Below are 17,726 nucleotides of genomic sequence, written 5' to 3' on the forward strand. Positions count from 1 at the left end.
ATTTATATTATCAAGCTTTTAACCGCCTATTAGTTAATAGCCCACTTCAACGAAAAATTGGGTTAAACTAAGAAAAGAAATGAAAACAACTAATTAATAAAATTATTTTGTGTATAATAATAAAATTATTTTGTGTAGAAACAATTTTCTTTAATTCTCTTAAATAAAAGGCTAATAATTGTATACATTCATAACCAATACATTATCAAAACTTTAATAAATTGCAAAAAATTCCAACGGACACATATGTCCTTCTTTCTTTTCCTTCAAACCGAAGCAACATGGAGAGCAAGGCAGCGCATAATTTAATCAAGTACTGCTAAATTGTTATAGGCGAATAATGTGGGAACAAACAACGCCAATAATTTCGAAAAAAACAAGAAAAACCAAAAGCAAAATTACAAATGAGCCACCAAAGCCTTCTCTTTCCATTCTCTTCCCCAACAATCAAAAACGGAAAGGCCACAATATTCTACATTTCCCATAATCACTAACTTTTCCCCGTTGGGTTGATCATTATCAATGAAAAAAATGCTCATAAATTCCTGGCCGTCCGATTAGATGACTTATGTCGCCGGCCTTCATTGACTCTTCTGGAGCTCCGCCTCGCGCCACCACTCAAAACCCTAACGGTCAGATTTTTCTCACCTCATTTTCTTCTTCATTTGAATTTTTCGATAGTAAAAGAAATATTTATAAGACTAGTGCAATTTCTGCTTCCTCGGATCCGATTAGTGCAATGGACCCTAATTTCGGGTTCAATTCTCCGGCATTGGGCCCCACCAAGCCCGGTGGACTGTCGTCTAAGGCGGCTCCTCGGATTACCCGGCGGAAGAAAGCCATGCCAGCCCATCATCTCCGCTCAACGGGAGATGACCCGGGTGTTAATCCCTTTCGACCCGTATCCGAAATGAGTTCCGGGTCGGGTTTTCTTAATTCGGGTCATTTTGATCTGAGAAGTGATGCATTTGCATTTGGGGGCAGTAGAATTGGTAGTAGTGACGGTAATTTATTTTCGAATTCGAGATTGGATAGTTTTATGGAGAAGAATGAAGTAGCTGATGAAATTATGAACTTGAGAATTGGAAAAGAAAGAAGTGTGAATTTGGGTGGAAATGTGAAGAAAACGAGTGGGGATATTGATGAGACGGCTGAGTGTGATTTGCCAGATTATATGAGACAGTTAAATATCGAGAATGATGGAAAGGTTAGGAGTTTCAGGGAAGAGCTCCAGAATGAATTGAAGAAATTGAATATTAAAGAGAGTCTAAGTAGGATTAATTCTCAGAGCTTTGCTAATCAGGGAAGTTGTGGAAGCTCAGAGACTGTTCCTCGTGATAACATGGAAAATTTTAAGATCGAAGAGTCACTGAGTGGTCGAGAGAATAAAAAAATCGATAGTGGTTTAGGCCAAGAAGATAAAATGGGGAGTGGAAACTTGTCTTCAGTTACAGCAGAATGTAATCAGAAGCAGGCCCGAAATTGGTCTGGTCCCAAGCCTGATAATGCTTCTGACTCTATCCCTTCAGGGCTAAGTGATAGTTTGAGTGATAGTCAAGTGCGTTTGGAAGATCAAAGTTGTACAACATCGTCATCGCCATTTGTGGGCAGTGGTGTTCGTTTTGATGGTTTTGGGAATGCTGTTGAGGCTACATTTCAGGATAGAACTGAAAAGAAAGTTCATTTTAGTTTTAGTAGCAAGTGGGATGACATGGGGATGCAAAATGTAGAGTTTAAAACACTGAATATGATAGGAAACTTGAATAGAAAATTTGAAACAAAAAAGGATTCGTCTAAAGCCACTAGATCAAAGAAAAAGAAAGTTAAGTCAAAAAACCTCAATCCAGTTCAGCTGAGTTCCACACAAGATATTATCTTGGGGGAAAATTTGCAGGAAATTGATGACTCTTGTGAACCGTATTCTCCAATGGATATTTCTCCCTATCAGGAGACCCTGGCAGAGAGTAATTTCTCAAGAGAAACTTCAGTAACATCAGAAGAGACTCTCCATGTTGATGATGATTGTGCCTCAAATGAGTCACATCCAGCAGTTTCAAACGATATGACAGATGAAGAACTGGTTGATGCTGCAGAACGTCTGGATATAAATGATGATGAAAAGTGCAAAGAGAAGGAAGAGGAAAAATCTGCATACTGTTTTGATAAAGTATTTAATGCCGAGGGACCTTCTGAAGAGTCTATATCGGGGACCGAGACGGAAAGCTTCAAATCTGCAACCGAACACTTAGACTATAGCACTGATAGCTTTGTGACTGCAGCTGATACACTTGCCACAGGTTCGGATACAGAAGTAAGTTCTGGCTTAGGGATTGGGAAGCAGGAGGGTGATGGGGACAGTCATTTCGATTTTGCTCCAAGAATGGAAGAGAGTGGCCAGGGTAGTTTCATCTTTGCTGCATCTTCTGCTGCCCAAGGTCAATCATTGACAACAGCTCGTGCCTCCAAGAAGAAAAGTCGATCCAAAGTTGGTCAAGATTCACATTGTTTGTCTCCAAATAGCAAAGACTCGTACTCATCATCCCGTTTAGATTATTTTCCGGTCTCTGGAACGTGTGCACTTTCGTCCCCCAGGCAAGGTCGAAAAGGTGATGCATCTACCTTGTTGAACCAAACTGGTTATATTTCCGAGCCAGTTAAGAAACAGGAATCCAAGGGAGAGAATAACTCAAGTACATCTGCCAGCATAGTGGCCCAGGAAGCTTGTGAAAAATGGCGACTCAGGTGTGGATTCATTTAGATATTCTCAGAGCAATCTTTACTGTATTCTTGCATGATGATGAATAATAGTCTTATCCAAATGTCTTTTGTGTTCTTCATTTTGGTTGTAGTAGCTTGAGTGGCTCTGCAAATTTGATATTTGGTGTAGCATTTTACATTTTCTGAAACCATGCATATAATGTGGATTTGCATCAGGGGAAACCAAGCCTATGCAACTGGGGATTTGTCTAAAGCGGAGGATTTTTATTCTCAAGGGGTGAACTCTGTTCCTGAAAATGAGACATCCAAGGGCTGTCTTAGGGCTCTGATGTTGTGCTATAGCAACCGTGCTGCAACTCGTATGTCTCTTGGAAGAATAAAAGATGCTCTAGAAGATTGTATGAAGGCTTATGTGATAGATCCCAGCTTCCTCAGAGTGCAAGTTCGAGCTGCAAAGTAAGACCTGTCTACTTCTTGGCTTTTTTCCCCTTTTATTATTATTAATATTTTTATTTTTTTCAAATGCAAGATATTATTATTATTATTATTTTATTTTTTTCACGTGTTTGTATAATCTTCTTTTTTTCCCTTGAGTTTCTTCATGAATCAGTTTTGAATTTTTTTTTTTTTTTGGTAATGATATAGTACTTCTTTGTTTGTCATGATTTTTGTTCTTTTTTTTATAATATGTTTAATATGCTTTTACAATTGGGTTAGTATTGGCAGTTCCTAGGGTGAGAAACCTCTGCTCTGGTCTTGAATTAACAATGACAGAAGGTGTTTTAGTTGCTTTACCCTAACCCTACTTAAACGCTTTACACTTATAGGCAGATAGCATGGGCAGGTGATCAAGACTAGATTATCGGAACAAAATATTATAAAATAACTTCAAAAAATGGGGTTAGTCAGGCCTCCAAAAGCAGTGGGAAGATCTTTATTACTATATCAAATATCAGGGAGGTCAGTGGAAGTAATCCTTCACAGTAGTGCAATTTTTTCCCCCTATGTAGTTACTGAAATGACCTGATCTTAATGTTGAAGAACTAAAAAATTGAAACAAGATTTAGTTGTAGAGAAATGCTCTTATTCTCTTTGAGTACTATCTTGAAATCTCCACAAGTAGCCGTCAACGGTGAAGTCAATAGTTGTGATAATTCTCTTTTCCTGTCTGTAGAGGTGCGTGTGTGCATTGAGGTCCATGGTAAGATGATATTGGAGAGATATCAACTAACGTTTATGTGGATTGTGGATTGTCCAGCTGTATCAAAAATAAGGATAAAAAAGTAAACATCTTTGATGTGTGGTTTAGAGCACTAATCAAACAAAAGATTGGCTATAGTGATGTCAATTAATTTTGACTCATAATTCCAAAGCCTCCTAAGATTTATAGGCTATATAGCACATTGTTATTTGAATGCTAATGGTGATTCAATTTTGGAAATTGATACAAATTTGATTCACTATTTATGAGTGATATGCTTTGAATCTTGGGAACTGTAATTTTGGAGCTTTGAGCAGCAGGAAGGTATAGTTATTTTATGCTTTCATGTTTCTTACTGATTCTTTTCTTTAGTTGCTATCTTGCCCTAGGGGAAGTTGATGATGCATCATTGCATTATATGAAGTGCTTGCAAGCGGGGAGTGACGTCTGTGCGGATCGAAAACTTTTGGTAGAAGCATCTGAGGGCCTAGAAAAGGCACAGGTATAAAAGTACCTTTTTGCTGTAACAAAGCTACGACAGTATAAAATAATGTAGGTAAACTCTCTACAGAATGGTAAAAACTCTACACTGATCTGGGACATTGTACCAACCTTTGGACCTGATGATTCAGTGTTATGCATGCACTTGGAAATTTACCTTATAAGGATTGAACAACAAAATGATTCTTAAGAATCAAGTCAAGGGTTGGAGGTTTGTGGATCTCACAATTGAATATGCTTGTGTGCATAGGTTGTACACCCTTTCTATAATTTGACAAGCTACTTAAGTATAGAAAGTAGTTCCTGGAAAAGAATATTTGTTAAGCACATATAACATCCTTTTATAGTTTACTTTCTCAATTGGAATGCAAGAAAGAAATCCTGCTTGAAATATCTTACTATATGCCTCAATTGCAGTTTTCTGTGGGTTCACATTCCCAAATTCTCAGTTACACATGATTACAGAATTGGATATTGGACACCCAACCTTGTTAGTAGCATACAACTTGAACCAAGTAAATTACTGATGTACTTGGGCCTGGACCTGTTGGGGACTTGGGCCACCAGAAGTTTTAGACTTCAGGATTAAAGAGCTTTGACCCAATTTCTGTTTGTGTAACTTCCATATATTGCAGAGAAAGCATATAGCTTAATCTGTTTGTTCTTGGATTCTGGAAGGTTAAGCAATTTCAATAAATTGGTCCAACTTCCTGACTTTGGCAAGTAGCATGTATGATTCCTCAAAACTAGGAATTTGTCTTCAAAACTCAAGTGAATCCTAAATCTTAAGGTAGCATTTCATTTCATAGTCTGTGGAATTTGATAGGCCATACATACCATCCTATAGAAAAAGTTATGTCTTTCTTCATGATTGATCTTTTAATGTTTTGTGAAAGTGATTATGAATTGAGAAAAAGGAGATAGATGACAAAGAATGGAGATGGGATCTAATATAGAGTTAGAGCAGCCTTATTTGTTATGTGTAGTAATTAGTTGTATTAATCAGCTGTTCTTCTTCCAGGTCTGTACAATTTGCAAAAGCTGAATGCCATGCTAGATGGATAATGATTCCAGCCTAATATCTTTTGTTGTGCATGGTTAATAATTGATTCAATTTCTTCTAATAAACCCCAAAACCAGAATCTTCTTCCTTTGTCAATCAGGTTATTAGTTACTTGATTTATTGTGTCCACATATAAATTATGTTTCACCATAAACTTTGCACCTTGTAGTTTTAGACTAATCAGTCATATATAGCATCCTCTGCTATTGCTAGGGGAACGTAAAGAAATTGTTAGTTGGGAATCAAGCGTAGTTGAACTTCAGAAGAGTATGCTTACTTGAATTTCTGAAAATTAAATCTGTTCTTCACTATCTATGTTCGTATATTTGGAGTTCCCGGCAAGAGTATTTTAGTTCCCAATCACTGACTGTATTTGTCTTGGTATAGAATCTGAGGGGTGAACTTGGAATGTGATTGCATTCATTGCTTTCCCGTCAACTAAACAAAGCCCATATCATTTGTGAGATTGAGGTCAAATTCCTTTCTAGGTAGGCTTAACTTGAGATGAATGTGATTGCTGGTGATGATTTTGCTGATACAAGTCCCTATTAAAAGAAGAATGTCAGCAAAAATGTTGCTTTAATTTTGTTTCTGGATAAATATGCCAAAAAAAAAGAATGATGAATGCAATTTGGAACTTCTAATGACAGTAATTTTTGATCCATGGCTGCCAGAAAGTATCAGAGTTCATGAAGCAATCCGCCGAATGTTTGCAACAAGGAACGTCTGCTGATGCGGAGACTGCATTGGGTTTAATTGATGAGGCACTGATTATAAGTCCTTACTCAGAACATTTACTTGAAAGCAAAGCTAATTCTCTTCTTATGGTATGTCTCAATATGCTTGACAAAAAATCTTCACTAAGGAGCTTTGCCTTATAATGAAAATTTTCTAATGCACATTCTGCATTGGAATAATTTTCCACTAGAAGTTTATGAATGTTGATTTCATTTTACAGCTACAGAGGTATGAAGATGTTATTCAGTTGTGTGGTCAGAACCTTGGTGCCTTTGTATCGAAATTTGATGTTTCTGACGCACATAAGGACTCTCGTTCCCGGGTTTGGTGCTGTTCACTTCTTGTTAAGGCTCACTTTTATGCTGGAAGGCTGGAGGAAGCTCTTGAATTTTTGAGGAAGCAAGAGGAGTCACTCCCTGTCATAGAGAAGTACCACACTCTATGCATCTGTCTGCATTAACACTATTTTTAAGATTGTCTTAATGATAAATCCAAGTTGCTAATTTCTGTTTAGTTTCTCACTTGGATCCTCTCTGCAGGGGTCAAAGCAAGAATTTAGAATCTCTCATTCCTTTGGCTGGCACCATACGTGAACTCTTACATAATAAGGTTGTTATTCTTTATGCCCGTATTTTGATGTCATGCTTGTATTGTTTATGCCATCAACCTTTTCCTCATATTACAATTTAAAAGAAAAACACGAGTGATTAGCCTGAGATTTTCTTGGATAGCTTTTTTAATTCCCATATTCCATCAGTCTTCAGGGATTAGATTCGAAATTTCATGTAAAAGAAGATGTTTTATGATTTTCTGGACATATATATATATATATATATATTTGATTTATTATTGATCTGTTGGACTGTTTGACTTAGTACTCTGGTAAAACTTTAGAGCTATTTGACAATAGCTTAGAGGATCAAAAAATTGTTTTGAGATTTAGCTTATTCTGGATTTTCTTTTTCCAAAGTTTTGGTTAATGTGGATTTCTCTTTTCATTATCTTCCTTTTGGGTCAGTTCTAAAAGGTTTGATTGCATTAGATCTTATGTGAATTTTTGCTATCAGCGGATTCAGCTTATAAACATATTTCTTACATTTTAAGCCATCTATTATTCTAAAGATTTTGACCAAATCTATCAAGGCTTAGTGATCTTAAAAAGCTTGCTCATAAGAGAGGTAACGTACGTGGTTCCTAAAAAGTGAGGCTTATTTGGAAACATCAGAAGAAACTATAGACCAAAAATTGACTGATCAGACAGTACAGATGAATGTGCTTGTTATATGTGTTCTGTTCAGAGATGGAATAGCCTTGTTACAGGTTACGTTTCAGGGGTCATGATCATCAAAGCTTTAGCTTCCTAATGTAATAATGTATTGACATAATCACATTCAAATCTGTCAGATGGAGTTGGTATAGATTAAGGTCAAGAAAGCTTGTATGTCGTTCTTCTAGGAGTTGAGTTGTTTTGGAGGTGTTAGTTGTTGTATTAATCCTTCTTGAGTGAAATCCTGTTCTTTTGACCTTCAAGATGGTTAGCTTTTCACTTGGCCAGTCACCCTGTGTTGAAGGAGAAGGCTTGGCCATTTCAAATCCATTAGATTGGAGAAGGAAATTCTATTCATTGGTGACATAATGTTTAGAAATAAAGGGATTTTGTAGGATGGTGTTATGGTGGAACTTGGTGATTTGTACACAGTTCAAGGGAAAAACATATGAAAAGGAATGTATTTGCTTCATTTTGAAGGAGAACTTTCTGGATTTAGATGATTTTTTTTATGCCCTAAGCTTGTATTTTTACCATCCATTGATTTAATTTCATTCAATGTGGTAATTGAATGATTCCAGCATGCAGTTTCTTAGCTAATGAGTTTTCTTTTTTCGGCAGATTTTGTTATTAGGGTGTGCATATCAAGATTTAAACAACAATACTTTTGGTCTCTATAACTTGCACTTCGTCTAATGAGTTAAGAGTAGGTTTTCAGCATTTTTATGAAGTTGTATTTCATGCTGAATTTTCATGATGCATGTTTGGCCCTGAGAGTGCTGATGATATTTCTGGATAGAATTAGGACATCCAGTATTTTCTTCTCATTTACGTATGTTATTCATAAAGTGAATTTGTAAGCAAAGCAAAACTCTCCTTCTGGTGACTTCTGAACTCCAATTGAGTAAACATATAGTTTATTGAAATATTAAAAAGACTATTCAAGAACTTATTTCTTGTGGATACTTGAAATATTGTTAACTGGCAACATTGATCGAGGTTTTTATGAAGATACACATCCTTGGCCTGCATAAAGTTCAGTTGCCATTGATCAAGGTTTTCTATAAAGTTTGATTAGCTTATTTTCTGGGAGCTGTTGTCCTTAATGCATTAATGACTGCATGTCTTATTGGTCCATGCGCCAAATGGAAATTTACTTGGTAGAACCTCCCTGGAATCAAGGTCCCCCCCCCCCCCTCTCTTCTTATAATGGAGCCATTGACAGAATTATAGACTGCTTGCTTTGGGAAACTAAGTACCACGACTTGTCCACTAAAGTAGGCTTACTTGTCTACCACTTGTCCACCTTTGGTTGAGAGAGGGCATTGTGGGGAATGAAGTAGGCTTAGGTGGTGGCTGATGTTATCTGAGTGCAAAAGTAAGTTGCTTCGTCTTCCTGGTGCACAGAAAGTAATCAAAATAGAATTGCCTGTTGACCATGGCGCCTGGCTATGGAGGTTTTTGACTCAGGAAGTTTTTATTCTGGGGGGGTGTTGGGGAGGGAGGAATGACTCAAGTAGGAAAGGGAGAAGGACAAGCATGAGATAGAGGGGAAAAGATGCTACTGAAATATCATAATTTGGTTGAATTTTGTCTGCGAGATAGGGAAAGGAGATTTGGGTTTAGCTAGAGATTAGAGAGACAGGACTTAAGGGACCCTTTTACCGCTTAATTTTGATGTCAAAATGCTGTTACATTCTGTTATTATTAGTATAAAAATGTCATACCAGTCTTTGAATGTTGCTGAGTTGGGCTTCATTTGGCACATTTAGCTACAACTATTCAGGGTATGGTTCTTTAATGGAATATGATAGGACTGATAGAATTATTGGTGGAAGGCGATGATATATCAATAAAGACTAATTCTTATAATCTTTTAACAGGGAGAAGGAAGACCAAAACACAGATCTGGACTGTTGATGAAATATAGACAGTGTGTAGCTACATGACACACTTGAACTAAAGCAAAATATTATCGTGCATTTAGTTATTAAAATTCTTATTCTTGGCTGTCTCCATCTTTCTTTATTTGGTTTGCATGCGGGCACAAGTGTTTGTAAACTTCCTCTTTCATGAATTCCAATGCTATAAATTCTTCAAATACATATTAGAAACTGCAAATAGCACCATGTGGAGTTGTTTCCTAGGGTGTAAAGCACTCGTGCATTTTGGCTTCAGGGTGCAGGAAATGAAGCATTTCAATCAGGGAGGCATGCAGAAGCTGTACAGCACTACACTGCTGCTATATTATGCAATGTTGAGTCAAGGCCTTTTGCATCAATATGTTTCTGTAATCGAGCTGCTGCATATCGAGCTATGGGTCAATTTGCAGATGCAATAGCTGATTGTAGCTTGGCTATAGCCCTTGATGCGAATTACTTGAAGGTTTGCCTTGATATGTAGTTTTCAGTATCATGCTGCTTAGGAACTATTTAGTTCAGATTATGAATTGGGACTTTTAAGTCCTCTTAATGTTCTTTTGAATTCCGCAGATCACCAAACTAACATTTTAGATCGAAAAAGAGGCTGTTCATCTGACTTTAGGTTTTCTGATTCAAACAGAGTGGGGTCTCCATGTTGCTTGTGGGAGATTATCATTTAGGAGTCCGAAGAAAATACTTAAGAATGGAGCCAGAGAAATACTTTAGAATGTTTTACATAGTACTTTCAGTACATGAGTTGATTTTTATATCAGTGTAGTTTTCTTCAAGAATTTAACTCCTAGTGCTGGGTTTTTTCCCAGAATGAAATAATTGTTGATCCTTCTATGTTTCCAAAGCTTTTTTGTGTGGCCTCATATGTTGGTTGAACTTTTCCAAATACTTCTTAATTTTCCCAGTCCTTATTTCTAAAAAATGTAGACTTTTCTAAACTTTGGACAGATGCTGTTAGAAGATACTGTCTGCATCTTTAGCAATGGTTTGCCATCTTCTACCAAGTGCATCGTAACTTTGTGTAATACTTGACTTCGAGGAAAATAAGAAGAAAAGGCAATTAATGAATATCTAGTTATTAACCTAAATCAACATAACTAGTGAGGATGGATTTAATGCTGTTAAGTTTTCAATGAGCAACGTGCTTAAAGTCATCTGAACTTTGGTGAAGAATAAATTGGATATTTGAGTGCTTGGAATTAGGTTTTTACTCGATTAGTAAATTTATTGCTTTGAGAAACTTTAGGAGTGCCGAGACAATGAATACTGGATTAGAACAAAAATATACAACTCCACTTAAACTGTTTTCAGTACTTTGTACATCTGTTTAGTCTTGGATGCACTCATAGCTTACATGTTATCTTTTGGGTATTGAAAGTAGATTAGGATAATTAGAGTGGGGGGAAAAGAAAAAACTTTAGCTGCCACCTGGAGAAGATCTCCCTTTTAGCCAGACTGAGAGAAGTACTCTTCGATACTGGCTACTTTTTGTAGCTTCTGTAGTCTTGCAAACTTGAATTGCATGACCATATACTTGATTTTGCAGCTGTTTGCATCTTTAAAAGTAAAAGCAGTATATGCATAGCCTCTTTAGATCAAAGAAACTGAATTTTATCTTTTCTTGCTGCAACTGTTAGGTTTCAGACTTAAAATGGTTATTATTCAAATCTTCTTTTTGATAGACTTAGTTTATCCGTTCACTCTTTTTAAGGGTTGTTACACATTTGCAGGCATTCTCCAGACGTGCTGCTCTTTATGAATTGATCAGAGATTATGGACAAGCAGCTCTTGATCTACAAAGGCTTGTATCTCTTCTCACCAGGAAATTGGAGGATAGAACTTATCAGTTGGCATCATCTGACAGAATGAAATATATAAATGAGCTTAAGCAAGCTCAAATAAAGCTTTCTCAGATGGAAGAAGCTTCCAGAAAGGAAATTCCCTTAAATATGTACCTCATTCTGTAAGTTTGATTTATCCTTATACTCAGTTTCTGAATGTGAATTAATGGCATTTGAGACTGCAGTTGCTGCCAACAATTAATTTTGCTAATTATGAAATATGTGTACTATCATATGTCAATCAGTTGGGGTAATATGGTCTGGCTACAGTCTGCTTGCCTTGCTTCAGCTTTTTCAAAAATTTTATGATGTACAGAATAGTGTAGTACATTTCTAAGATAACCATATTGATGTCTTCGTTTCTCGTTTTTTTGACACTTTTTACTTCTGACCTAGTTCTTTGCTGATAGGTATTTTATCAGCATGAACTGTTTTCTCTGCTTGTAGTTAATGAAATTGTTGTACGATTGGAAGAATTTTAGCTGATAAATGTGAAAAAAGGGCTCTTTTTAGTTTGCTTGTACTTGGAGTAATTTTGTAAAAAGATTCTTTTATCATTTACACCAATCACCTTTTTATCACTCATAACTCTATCCAATGAAGTGCTACAGTACTACTTTTCAAGAAAACTCTCCCAGAAAATAAGTTTTTTGTTCCATTCCCCCCTTATATGGATTCAATGGAGAAGACAGATAAAGCTATCTTCTCAGCATGTTGCTTTCTAGTTGGTGTATGAATGCCATCAACTTAACTCTCATTTTAACTCAAAGTTGAGATCTTATGAGTGGCATTACCATGAAATTTGGTCTTCTATGGCTTGAGATGTTTTCATTTGTATGTTTGATTTAGTTGAGTAGGAAATAGCGCCTGTAAACTCTGGAGAGAACAGCATAGATTAGATCAAGTAAGAGAAGAGGTTGTATACTTTGTTCCAATGGTTTATGATGGTTTTTGAATTGGTTGAGGATACTTGTGAATTTTGACTCTTCCAGAGCTATGCCTCGTACCTATTGAGAAGATTTACCTGTCTTTTAGTGAAAAGGACTTTTTGGCAGGGTTGGGAAATTTTCTTCTATTGGTTTTCCATTACTGGTACATATTTAGTAATAAAAAAGGGGATATCATGAATAAAAGAAGTGTACAAGTACCCTTGTAATTCAAGCAAAGGGTTCATTGCACGTTCTTTGCATGTAGTAGTTATCTCACTACTAGAAAACATATAAAACATCTAGTGCTTTACAATCCATAAAAGTTTTGCTAAGTCCTGAAAAGCTCTCCTACACCTTACAACCAATATTACCCACAAAAAAAACGTGCATAACATTCCAAAGCTTCGTCATGTGCTGTATACTTTCCCTGCCTTCTTTGAAAAAAATGACATCTAAAATTCTTCTTGGCATTTCCCAGAGTTCCGAACAACTTGACACAAGTTCCCAGCAATCCTGGGCCAGAGTTCCACTGTTTCCTTTCTGCCAATATACTTAAAACCTTGTGCTTGTTTTCAGCTACAAGTGCTTCACAGTAGCATAGTGGAGAAGAGTGGCACCATTTTTGGAGCTTTTTGTTTTCCCAAATAGGCTCAGGGGAAAAATGTTTCTTGTCATTCTAGTATCTCTGGGAAAAAGGGTTTTCCATTTTTTAAAACCAGTTGGCCTCTGCAATTCCTCCCCCTTCAATTGAAGTTGGGTAATCAGAGCCTTGGAAGCACTGTAACTGCCAACCTTTACAGATACCTGCTTAATTGAACATTATTTGAGCAGCCAATTGGTCCGAGGAATTGTGGAAATTTGCAGCAAGTAGGATTAAAACAAGTAAGCTATAATGCAAATGGATGGCAGATTGATGCAAACAATGACAGAGTTTATAAACTTCACAACTTTTTGCATTTGAAAAAATTTCTGGTACAACAAATCCTGTTAAACATTTTTTCAGATTTTTTCATTAGTTGGGTTTGATGAACACCTCCTTGGTTTTACAGAAAACTTTCTTTAGTTCCTATGTCATGGTTGCGCTAGACATGATTTCAACCTAAAAAGTTCAAAATAGTTTCTAAGTTGAGGGATATACATGATGTTTGTAAATTTGTTGTCTTAGATGTTTCTAGATAGATATCATTCAGCCTTTCTGTCTATACTAGAATAGGAAAGATTAGTTGTTAGAATGACTTAGGGTGAGGTTTAATAGTTTTTTCTTTTGTTGAAGCATTAAGTGAGCTTCGACAGATATAACAAAAAAGTCGAATATGAAAAGGAAATAAGCAGATGCATTGATCTCACCTGGCACTAGGAATTATTTGAGCAGTTCAGTTACAGTGAGTAATTTGGTGGTTTAGAAATTTGGAGTCAAACAGCATTTTTTTATATGAAGCATGGTATAGTTCTATCTGCATTGTTTTCTTCTACTTCACAGCATCTTTAAGAACTCTTGCTACTTGTAATTCAATATTTGGTAATTTGAATTTACCAAAAAAAAAAAGCTTTTGCTATTGCTTGGAACAGATCTGTATAACTTTTGATATGTCTGGTGACTAACAATACTATGGGCATATCATGATCCTCTGTAGATGTCTGGTCCCTTGGTGCTTGGTGGGATTTGAATCAATGGAATGGAAATTTTGACGCTTGTTGCTTTAATTGCCTGGTCAAATATGAACTTTGGTGGATAGTCAACTGAGCTGTTATGCAGGGAAAAGAGAATTAGAATTAAGTGAGATTAATTTTCGTAATTGTTATGACATTACCGCTTTGGCATGGAGAGATTGGCAGGCGGAATAGGTCTGACAGAAGAACATTTATTTTCTGGATCTTTGTGTTAAACCTACTCTTATAGCCCCTATAGGGCATGTTTTAGAAGATATGCGTATTTAGTCTGTAATTTATCAGAAAGTATCATTGTGATTTAGATGTGACTTTTTCCTGGTTACATGTGTTATGATATTATAGATCCTTCCCGTTAATAACCGAATTTAATGATTTTGTATTGCCAGGGGAGTTGATCCATCAGCAGCTGCATCAGAAATTAAAAAGGCTTATAGAAGAGCTGCGCTCAAACATCATCCAGACAAGGTTTTGTGCTTAAATCTCTGCTGCCATATTCACATGACTTTGACATTACTCTTACTTGGAAAAGCAATACCTATGTAGGCTGCGCAATCTTTGGCTAGAAGTGAGAATGGAGATGAAGGGATGTGGAAGGAAATAGCAGAAGAAGTTCATAAAGATGCTGACAGGCTCTTCAAAATGATTGGAGAGGCATATGCAGTCCTTTCAGACCCTCTCAAGGTATTGCATTTATTCATCACCTTATGCATCTTGTAGAAACAGAGTGTAAAATTGGTGCACTGTAGCAGAAACCCACTGACCACAGAACATTTTGGCAACACTGTGAGGAGTTGAATACAACTGGAGTTACAGTTACAAAGACAAGATAAAGCATTGGAAATTAATGCAATTGTCCTTTTCTAAGACAGGCCAAGGTTCCTCATTAGCATTTTTAGTGACGAAATATCTAAAAGAAGGGCTATATTTACTGCTTCCTTTTGTTAAACTAAAAGCTAAGTAGTGCGATAAATTTATAGTTTTGCATAGTCATATCTCTTAGTAATTTAGTTACTAATTTAGAAGAAAAGAATCCAAATTAAAACATTTCATTTTCTGGTTTAACCAAATTAAAATGTTCTATTAGGATTGCAACCTCACATTTTGACAGTGAGGAAGCAAATGTGAAGAAAATAATGAAACACTCAACTTGATCCTTAAACAAAATTATAGAGGCCAAATAGAATGACTGGGCAAGGATAGTGAATTATTGCATATAGCCTTAATTATGAGAATATACTTGCCAAAGCCTTTCTGCAGTATGGAAGCAAGTTTCAAATTCTAGACTTCGGTTATCTGATGAACGAATCATCAAGTTGGAACAAAGAATTGGTTTTTGTCTGTGGTATGGGCTTGTGCCTCAACAGTAAAATCAGGTGCAAGCAGAGTTGATTGAGTGTTTTAGTTGCAATGATCATTTGGCTTTTTAGTGTGTTGGAATCCCAATCTAAGTTAAACTGCTTTGCACACATTTAAGTTACAATATTCCTGATGAGGAGGTTGAGTTCTTTTCATTCTAATCCCTGACATTTATTTCATTTTTAGATGGAATAAACAAGAAAGCAACTTTCTTAAATGACCTTCTAAAATTGCTGCCAGGTTACAAACCTCATACTTGGTGGTGATATATTGGCAAAAGGTCATTTGAAAATTGTTTTGCTTGGGAAGGCAGAAGAGATGAATTAAGGACTTGTTACTTCGTTAGCCTATGGATCCTCAAGTCTCTTACACCAAATCCTTCTGTTATTTTTTATCTTGATGCCCTTCTATATTTCTTGCAGATGATGCTGCTTTCATGTCCTAGTAGCCCTTTTCCATCACATTCGTAGTGCATTGTTAAATTTACCTTGCAGAATCTATCCATTCTACAACTACTGTGCTGTGCATTTTCTTCTCCTCTGACTTCTGCTTTTCCAATTATACATACAGCGGTCACAATATGATATGGAAGAAGAGATAAGAAATGGTCAGAATACAGGCAGTGGAAGAAACACATCCAAAATGCATGCAGATTTCCAGAATTACCAGTTTGAGAGAGGTGGTGGCAGGTGGCAAGAGGGCTGGAGATCCCATGGGAGCTCCCAGTTTAGGAGTGCAGAAAGGAACCGATCAAGCCGGTATCCTTGATACCTTTTAGAGGCTTCACAATTGGAACTTAGAGCTGCTAGTCAAATGACTTTACCTGATGCCTTGTTACCACTTCTATAACATCTCGACAGTGTGTGGGTAGGCCAAGAGATAGGTGAGAGGGTTATAGCTGCTCCACGAGATGGTCAATAGACTAAGATCTACATCCAGTTTGGTTATAGCTGCTCCACGAGATGGCCAATAGACTAAGATCTACATCCAGTTTGGTTATCAAACTTGAAAGCTTGAGTTCATAAGCCACTTCAAGGCATTAAAAGAAGTGATCTTTTTGCTGAATTTTGCCACCTAAAACTGATGCTGCAGCTTTATGCATGTGCATATCTCCATGAGAATGATGGTTGGGATACTGTTGTCATCAGTTTGTATAGCAAAGAAGGATGGTTTGTGAATATCTTAGTCTAGCAAAAAGAAATCGCTACGTTCACCAATGCAGTGGCATGTTCTTACGCACGTACAGGAAGATCTGATGTCTTTGAACACTTGAATTTCGAGTGAACTGTGAAATACAAATTTGACAGAGTTCAACAAATGGCTGGAGGACGGCCATCTGATAGTGGACTGCAGACAGATTATATCTCTCTTTGAAGGCCAAGCACTATAATCTGGCTTAAACAGAATTGTCTCAGCATGTTGCATGTGTTTTCTTTTTGTAGTTATGTGTCTTGAGGAAGCATATTGATTTGTACAGCGGTTGCCAATATTGATCATTTGCAAATTCGCTTGCTAGAGTGGATTTTGTTTGATTTCTTGTAAAGAATTAAACGTAAAAATGAACTTTTGTAATCAACAGAAAAAACAAAGACAGGAAATTTCTTGTTTTGGCATTTATTGAGGATCAGAACTTGGTAGTAAAATGATTTTTATACTATAGCAAAGTAAAGCTGTCCATGATATTCCGCATCTCAAAGCTTTTATTGCTTCTTCAAGTTTCTTCATCCTTTAAAATGAACCACAGAAATTTTTCCTTTTTCCTTTTCTTTACCCCTTTTAACTAGGAGAAGTTAGAAGCACTGACTTGTGCAGAATTATGATGCAGAGGAAACAGAATAAAAAGAGGAAATTAGTGCATGAATTCTAGTAAAACGATGTCGTTGTTCTTTCTTTCTTTTTTTTTGCCCTTTTAATCTTGGTAAATCAAAATGGTCCAGTGTCCTATAAGAAAAAGTTTTTGGCAGATTTTTGTCCTACAATTCTGTGGGTACCCCTTGTTTAAGAAATTAAGATGCTATCATGAGATGTTAATAGCAGTCATTTACTCAACTATGGTATCTTTGTACAAAAGACTGAAAAATCAAGTCTGCACATCTGTTAAGATGTTAAATAGATGCATTTATATTTGTTTGCCATTACCACAAGCTGCATCTAGCTTGATTGGTTATAGTAAAACTATAAGGGTTTTTCTAGCAGGTCCCTTAGAGCTTCATTTACACACCTAATATTCACCTAATCTATTATATATATATACTAACAATTATTATCCTCCCTTGCATTCATATACTTTTTCTATTTAATTTTGCCTATCCTCCATTGTATTTATTTACTTTTCCTAATTAATTTTATATTTTTCAAAAATATAACACCTAAAATATATTTTATGATACGACATGTTCACGGCCCTACTGCAAATATTAATCTTATTCTTCCTGTCTCCTATGGGATGTGTTGTCCCAAAAGTGAGTCCAGGAAAAGTGAGATTATTATGCCACAAAGTCGGTTGA

General features: G+C 36.4%; 1 protein-coding gene across 1 annotated transcript; it reads left to right on the top strand.

The window, feature by feature from the left end:
- Window positions 1-300: 300 nt before the first annotated feature.
- LOC113720213 (uncharacterized) lies at window positions 301-16,836 on the top strand. The gene is made up of 11 exons (XM_027245155.2): window positions 301-2,742; window positions 2,935-3,174; window positions 4,292-4,421; window positions 6,158-6,310; window positions 6,442-6,650; window positions 6,761-6,830; window positions 9,667-9,873; window positions 11,153-11,385; window positions 14,250-14,328; window positions 14,407-14,544; window positions 15,790-16,836. The coding sequence occupies exons 1-11, from the start codon at window positions 569-571 to the stop codon at window positions 15,985-15,987; spliced, it is 3,831 nt and encodes a 1,276-aa protein (XP_027100956.2). The 5' UTR covers window positions 301-568; the 3' UTR covers window positions 15,988-16,836.
- The last annotated feature ends 890 nt before the right edge of the window (window positions 16,837-17,726 follow it).

The sequence above is a fragment of the Coffea arabica genome, chromosome 1c (assembly GCF_036785885.1).
Source record: "Coffea arabica cultivar ET-39 chromosome 1c, Coffea Arabica ET-39 HiFi, whole genome shotgun sequence".
NCBI lineage: Eukaryota > Viridiplantae > Streptophyta > Magnoliopsida > Gentianales > Rubiaceae > Coffea > Coffea arabica.